Source organism: Chlamydotis macqueenii, chromosome 2 (genome assembly GCF_036417535.1).
Source record: "Chlamydotis macqueenii isolate bChlMac1 chromosome 2, bChlMac1.mat, whole genome shotgun sequence".
In the NCBI taxonomy this organism is placed as follows: Eukaryota; Metazoa; Chordata; class Aves; order Otidiformes; family Otididae; genus Chlamydotis; species Chlamydotis macqueenii.
The window spans coordinates 40,553,671-40,560,694 of NC_141557.1; the positions used below are offsets into that span (position 1 = coordinate 40,553,671).

Here is a 7,024-nt window from a genome sequence, read left to right on the forward strand (position 1 = left end):
GCCGGGGCGGGGCAGGTGGCCCGGCTCCCACTCCTCCTGACTACATTACCCATCAGGCGCCGCTGCCATCACCGGAAGTGCTATGCTGCCGCAAGGGGTTGTGGGAAGCAGGCATCTTCCTTTCCGGTGCTGGGCGCCATCAGGTGAGGGTTGATTTGGGTTTGGCGTTTCCCGCAATCCAGTTCCATCCCGTCCCTGAGGCCACCATCCACTCGCTCCGCAGCCACCACCGTTCACCGCCACCCTGGCAGAAGTGGGATGGGACGGGGCTGCTGCCGCGGCGTGGGGGCTCTGTGTGGAGCTAGGCTCGGGGCCCGGGCGGGCCGTGGGAGGCCGGTGAAGGGCCCATGGGCTGCGCCTCTTCGGAGCGGGCTGGTTGCAGGGCGGGGAGGGGGACACTGGGTCAGGCCCAGGGTTGCCTTGTGTGAGCGGAAGGGCCCGCACTGCAACGTAGTGGGTGCAGGGTGATGACAGGCCGCACGTCTGGGTCTGACTCTGGGCTTGCAGTTGGTTTGTGGTGTTTTGTGCCACGATGCAATCGTAAAGAAGGGGTTCCTTGGGGTGGCAGGAGCTGTACTGGGCAGAGAGGAGTATGGAAAATCACACATGAACAGAGTTTTTTGTGCAAATAAAGTGAGCTGCATTTTTGTGGTGGTGATTTGAGTGGTGGCTTGATGGAGTTCACTTACATCTGTTAATTGCTGCAGGTGTGGGTCAGCTCAGAGGTTTTTAGGGGTAGTTAAATCGTGTTAAAAATAAAGGCCACACCACTCACAGTTGCACACTTTTGTACAGATTCATATTTACAACTTATTTCAGAGGTTAACTGTCGATTTTAGTAGTATCTGACTTACACATCTGGAAACTCCTCAGCTGAGGAATTCAACACCTAAGAACGTGTGAAAAGGAAGACAGTTGCTGAGAATGATAACTGCTCTGTGCCCTATTGGAAGCTGCCGAGTGTGAGCTGTGTTACCAGATGTGCCAGTGGTGCAAAGAAGCTTGAGAGCATCCTATGTGTCACTGGTGTTACGTGTATGGTTTTATGCAGTGTCTCTGTCGGAAGCTGGAGTCAGATTTGATGCACTTTTTTCACTGACCTCTCAGTTCAGCAGGTAGACAAAGATGGGTGCCTACAAGTACATCCAGGAGCTATGGAGGAAAAAGCAGTCGGATGTGATGCGATTTCTCCTGCGTGTCCGCTGTTGGCAGTACCGCCAGCTGTCTGCCTTGCACCGAGCTCCCCGGCCAACCAGACCAGACAAAGCTCGCAGGCTGGGATATAAGGCCAAGCAAGGTAATGAGACATAGAGGTGAAGTCCATGTGCTTCATTATGCAGTGGCTAAGTTTTAGGTCAACTTCCTTCCTTAAGTGATAGTAGAATAACAGAATCTGAAACTTAAACATTCCATAAGAATCTGAAGTGTCCAGCATGAAATGAACTTAGTATTATAAATGTGTTAAATTGGTAGCAGTGCCCAGAGCCCAAAACCTTACTTCATGTAATTTTGAATTCACACCTTTGGCAGATGGAGATCAAGTGGACTTTGGCTTTAATTCTGCTTGTCCTTGTACTGTCTTAGAGCTGCAGAGTTGACCGATGCTTTAGGTATCCTAGATTTGGAGGGTGTCCTTTCTCTGCCCAGATTTTCTCTTGGGTTACTTTGACTGTGTTACTCGAGCTGTGTGTGCTTGAGTAGGCAAGATGACATAGTTTGTGCTGTCATTAGAAAACAGTTACTGATCAGTGGAAGAAACTTAGAGAAAGTAGCCATTCATCTGTAACTTTAGCAAATCCTTAAAACAACACGTTTGCTGTGAAAGCATAAAACTAGGAGTCTACACTACTATTACTATTTGTGAAATTTGTCTAGTTTCCTCATTTTTCAGTGATCAGATTTCAGCAGGGTTTGTGGATGACTTGTGCTTCAGTGCTTTCTCAATGCTACTATTAGAATATGGGATTTTAGGTTTGGGGTGGTTGTTGTTTTGTTGTTGTTTTGGGGTTAGGGTGGTTTTTTGGTTGGTTTTTTTTTTTTGTTCCAATGTGGCTGTAGCTGTTCTTGGTGTATTTGGAACTGCGTGGTGGAAAGGTGCTGCAAGCTCTGATTTGGAACTAAAAATAGCCACAACAGGTCATTGCTTCCCTTACTCCGTTGTAATAGAAGTAATAAAAACATCTTGTGCTAGCCACCTCCAGTTGCAGGTTTTGGTGAAGATTGATACAGTGACCTAATTTTGCAGCATTTCCCGTGAAGCTTTTGAGGTTGGAAATGCAGCATGGGCATCAAATTTGTCTTGCTGTGATTTACACTTGCTACATTACAGAATTCTTCTAGTTCCTAAGTCACCGTTTCTTTTAGGTTACGTTATCTACCGTGTCCGTGTTCGCCGTGGTGGTCGTAAACGCCCAGTCCCGAAAGGTGCAACCTACGGTAAACCTGTGCATCATGGTGTTAACCAGCTGAAGTTTGCCCGGAGTCTTCAGTCTGTAGCAGAGGTAACTATTTTTATTATTGCTGAGAAACTTGGCGGTAGGAAGATCTTGTTTAGTCTGTAAAAGCTGAAAATACTCAGAGATAAAAGAACCCAAACAACTGTTTTCTTAATGTGTTGGGTAAAAGTTCTTGAATACTGATAGCAGGAAAGCACAAGAATGTCTTGAAAAGCTGTATTGAGACAAGTGAAAAATCTACGCAGACTTCACAAGTGGGGTCTGGGGAAAGTAGTACTTAGGTGGTTTATTGAAGTTCATAACATATACTTATTTCTGAAGTATGCCACAGTATTTGTAATGAAAAATAGACATACAACTAGTATAAACCCCAGTAAACTAAAGAGTTAGGCATGAGAAGTAAAAATTCAAATAAGTGAAGGTGTTTGACTTCACCATTCACCAAATCTCATCTCTGTGTTCCCTGCCGTATTGCATATATCACCAGCTTTAGGTAATGATCCTTTCACACAGGACAGATAAGTTTCTGTCTTAAAGTCTGCAGCTCCTGTTTGTGTAGTAGGAGTGCTGTGCAGTGTACTTAGCTGTATTGTAGGATCTGAAAGCAGCATGCCAGAGACCTTCTGGTTCTTGATAAAAAGCTTTTGTACCTCACAAGGACAGAGATTGGTGTTTAACTTTTTTTTTAGGTGAGAGGTTGTTACCTGCTGAAATACTCAAAATAGAAACTTTCATTCGATGAAATCTTTTAAGTTTCACAGTGTCACAGTAGTAGTGTTGAAGAGATGTAGTTTTCACCTTCAGGAAAAAAATCTCTTTCAGTCTGCACTCTCAGAAAAGACATTGTGAAAGAATGGAAACTGCTCATTGCCTTTCCATGTTGAAGCAGACCTTTCTGTTCTCAGGACTTCGAAAATATTCATAAGTTATTTCAGCAAGTTGAATATGGTGGGGTTTTTTAAAAGAGGGAAAAATGTAAATGGGACATGTTAATTTAAAACAAACACAGATGATGAGTTTAAATTAAAAACGCAGTTCTGTGTTTTCAGTGCTTGTGGCATGCTCTTCATATGTGCTGTTCCCAGATATCTGATGGTTAATCACATGCTCACTTGAGGGCTTTTGGCCCTCAGTTGTAGTTTTAAATTTTCTGAATCTGACACACTCTTTCCTGGAAGACTTAGATGTTTCAGATGGAGATATTACAGAAATATAAAACCTCAATTGTAGCTATCATGTTCACATAGAACCTGGTTGAGAGTGGTTGGTGTTTTAATGTTGTAGATAATGTGTTGCCCTCACATGCTAGAATAAAACAAGGGCTTGAAAGAATTTTATTACATATGCAGAAAACAGTTAAATGCTGTTTAGTGGAAGACTGTAGCAAGAGGTTGGGATCACATTGGGATAGAAGATGTGTGGGCTTCCTTGGTTCATACTTTCCCACGGTGATGATAAAGTCCTAGGACTAAACACACTTTTAGTGTTTTAAATAAGGAACATTCTTAACAGGAGAGGCAGGTGGAGTTGCAGTTTGTACTTTCTGTTTTGTTTTGATTTCTAAACTAAGACTGCTTCTTTCCAGCCACAAGTGAGGATAGGAATAGCAAGCACTAATATGCCAGCAGTGGAGCAAAGACTTGTTAAATCAGCTCTTCCTTTTCTCCTACCAGTACAGGCGTGTTCTCTGCAGAAATGTTTTTCTCCCCTGTAGCTTTGGATGTGCGAATTGATCGGTCTTTCATAACTTTCCGCAAAAGATTGTGCCATAGCCCCAAGTGTAGCTCTATCTTCATCTTCACGTTGAAGTTGTTTTTAAACTCTGTATATTTGGTTACTGGGTGCTTCTGTGTACAAAGTAGTTCTTTCTTTTGTCAAGCAAGCACTTTCTTCCTTGCATTCTTTAAAACCCATTTCCTGTAGGAATCCAAGCAGCCGTGTTTGTTTTTTTTTAAATACAGCATTCCTTTCAGCTCTTACTTTTCCTTACATCTTTGCAACTGGAAGGGGAACAGTTCTTTTAGGAAGAGAGGGTCTCTCAGGGCAGATGGAAATTTCTGGCACCAACAAAATTTTAGGTTTGAGTTATTCCTATCTTTCTGCATGAAGAGTGCCCTACATCCATGATTTTACAGCCTTCTGCATTTATTTTTTTCCTCTAGGAACGTGCTGGCCGTCACTGCGGGGCTCTGAGAGTCTTGAACTCTTACTGGGTTGGTGAAGATTCCACTTACAAGTTTTTTGAAGTCATCCTGATTGATCCCTTCCATAAGACCATCAGGCGCAACCCTGATACCCAATGGATCACCAAGCCTGTCCACAAGCACAGAGAGATGCGTGGGCTGACATCAGCCGGGCGGAAGAGTCGTGGTCTTGGCAAGGGCCACAAATTCCACCACACCATTGGTGGCTCACGTCGTGCTGCCTGGAGAAGGCGCAATACCCTGCAGCTCCACCGTTACCGCTAATTCTTGTAAATGTAACGATTTAATAAAGCTGATGTGGGTTGTTGAATTTAACAAGTGCTTCTGCTGCTTCTTGGCTTATGTGGAGGAGTGTAGAATCCTGAAGAGTTCAGCTGTTTTCCATTTTTTGAAAGGCTTTTGGAAATGTAATTTGATATTTGTGAAGATTGTAGGCCCTGAGTGTAGAGTTCTGTGATGGGTTTCACTCTTGATAAGGCTAAAAAGACATGCTCAGTGTGACTTGAAAACTTAATGGCTAGCCCGTGTTTTTTATGTTGATCTGTTTCTTCAGTGTCTGTAGGCTGGGGTCTCCGTGTCCTGTGCTTAGACTAAAGGCCAGCTTTGATCTTGTGCAATGAGTTGTAAACTGAAGTGCTAGTTTATTTTTTACAGGTGATTAAATACTAATGACAATTTTATTTTTCAAGTCCTGGTTTTTTGTACCTCTTCAGTGTGAAACTGGCTCTTGAGCGTGCGTACCTGCAAACGTAGGCTAAATTGAATGAGCACAGAATAGAAAGGTAAGGCTTGCTTTGTTCATTAACGTGCACAGTATTTTGAAAATGGATACTTCACAAAAAATATGCAGTGTTTTAAGTTAAGTACTTAATTTGCGCGTGATTCCAGGCTGTTCATTTTACAGTGGAGACGATGTTTCTTAGATCTGCCTTTTGATAACAGAACAGAGAACATTTCTCTGGTGTTGAAGAGCTGCATTCTGATTTACTCTGCATGGTTAGGTGGTAGAAATAATCATGTTTGAATGACAGACAGTTATAATCATAGATGAATGTATTTTAGGCTACATTTTGTGAAACTGGTGTGACCTTTCAGCATGAAGTCAACTTGCACACAAGTGCTGAGAGGAGAACAAGTGCAATTTATGGTAAATTAGCGGCACAGCTGTCCTAGCTTCCACAGATTTCATACCATGTCCATTGGGTAGTGGTGGGAAAAGGGATCGATAGAAGGCCCAAGGAGAAGCTGTGTCTTCCTGGAGGTTCAACGTGGGATGTGGAAACATTTTAAATAACAAAAAATATATGCTGAGACTAAGATGTCCGAGATCTGCCCTTCAACTGAGAACGTTTTGCTCTTTCAGTACTTGCAGGACTGTAGTCTGAAGAAGAGACTGGCAGCATCTTAAAGCCAGGAAGAACAGCTCAAGAGGGCAGTCCTTCTATGCCATGTTTTGTTCATCTCAAACAGGCAAATATATTAAAAAGGATTCTTCTGTTGCAATGTTAAAAAGTTCCATCTGCCCCTTTAAAGAAGGGAGTTTTAATTTTTTTTTTTTTTTCCCTGAGGTTTCCCCTGTGGTCCTGTAGCTTTTCAAACTTCAAAATAGCAGGGAAATACTACCCCTCCGAAGTTCGAAATCTACTGATGAAAGTGTGTGTAAGGGGGCATGGTATTTGTCGGACTAGGGAATTTGAAACATGGTACTGTCTTCAGCGGGAGCTCTGGGTATGTACAGCTCACCCCAAGTCTTCAGGAAATCAGATCGCCTGAGCATCTTCTTACACTGGGAGTGTCTTATGCTCTCTTGAACAGTGGTTTGGGTTGGAGGGAGGGGAAATTGCAGTGAAGTACTTGTGTGAAAAGGAAAGGCAAATTAATAAAATCTATTTTTAAAAAAGCTAAACATTGAGAAAAACTTGTTTGGGTTTGTTAGCTTGGGAAACCAAGCTTAGAGAGAGGTTATGTGATCTCTGCCTTTCCTACTTGGTGATTTTTGAACCTGTTGTGCGAGTTCAGAGATAGCAAGTCCGTGTTCCTTGTGAGTTTGTTGAAAATCACTCTGAGGCGGTAGTCCTACAGAGAGGCTAACAAGTTCAACCCTTCTTAAAACACCAGGAGTCTGCCTGAAACATGGATACTAGGCTGTAGCTGAAGGCGGGCAAGGGGAGGGAAGAAGAAGCAACAGGAGTTTCACTGGTCAAATTTATTAAGACATGGAGGAATCCAATAACCGGTTTCTAAGCCACTTACTTGGCTTAGCAGTCCAAGCAAGGATTGTTTGTTTCTTGGTCTGAACAGATGTATTTTAGACATAATTAAAAGAGCTGTCTGGTTTCTAGGCAAGACTAAGTGAGTACCAGA

At 43.0% G+C, this 7,024-nt stretch overlaps 1 protein-coding gene across 1 annotated transcript; it reads left to right on the forward strand.

Annotated features, from left to right (window-relative positions):
* The first annotated feature begins 39 nt into the window (after nucleotides 1-39).
* RPL15 (ribosomal protein L15) lies at nucleotides 40-5,340 on the forward strand. Its single transcript, XM_010123328.2, has 4 exons — nucleotides 40-143; nucleotides 1,113-1,297; nucleotides 2,365-2,501; nucleotides 4,619-5,340. Exons 2-4 carry the CDS (start codon nucleotides 1,126-1,128, stop codon nucleotides 4,922-4,924), a joined length of 615 nt encoding a protein of 204 aa, XP_010121630.1. The 5' UTR covers nucleotides 40-143; nucleotides 1,113-1,125; the 3' UTR covers nucleotides 4,925-5,340.
* The last annotated feature ends 1,684 nt before the right edge of the window (nucleotides 5,341-7,024 follow it).

Excerpts from the sequence above, each read along its gene's own strand:
- RPL15 (XM_010123328.2), top strand. The coding sequence starts at position 1,126 with ATGGGTGCCTACAAGTACATCCAGGAGCTATGGAGGAAAAAGCAGTCG. Across the intron at positions 1,298-2,364 it reads GGGATATAAGGCCAAGCAAG|GTTACGTTATCTACCGTGTC; the intron begins GTAATGAGACAT and ends CGTTTCTTTTAG. Across the intron at positions 2,502-4,618 it reads GTCTTCAGTCTGTAGCAGAG|GAACGTGCTGGCCGTCACTG; the intron begins GTAACTATTTTT and ends TTTTTCCTCTAG.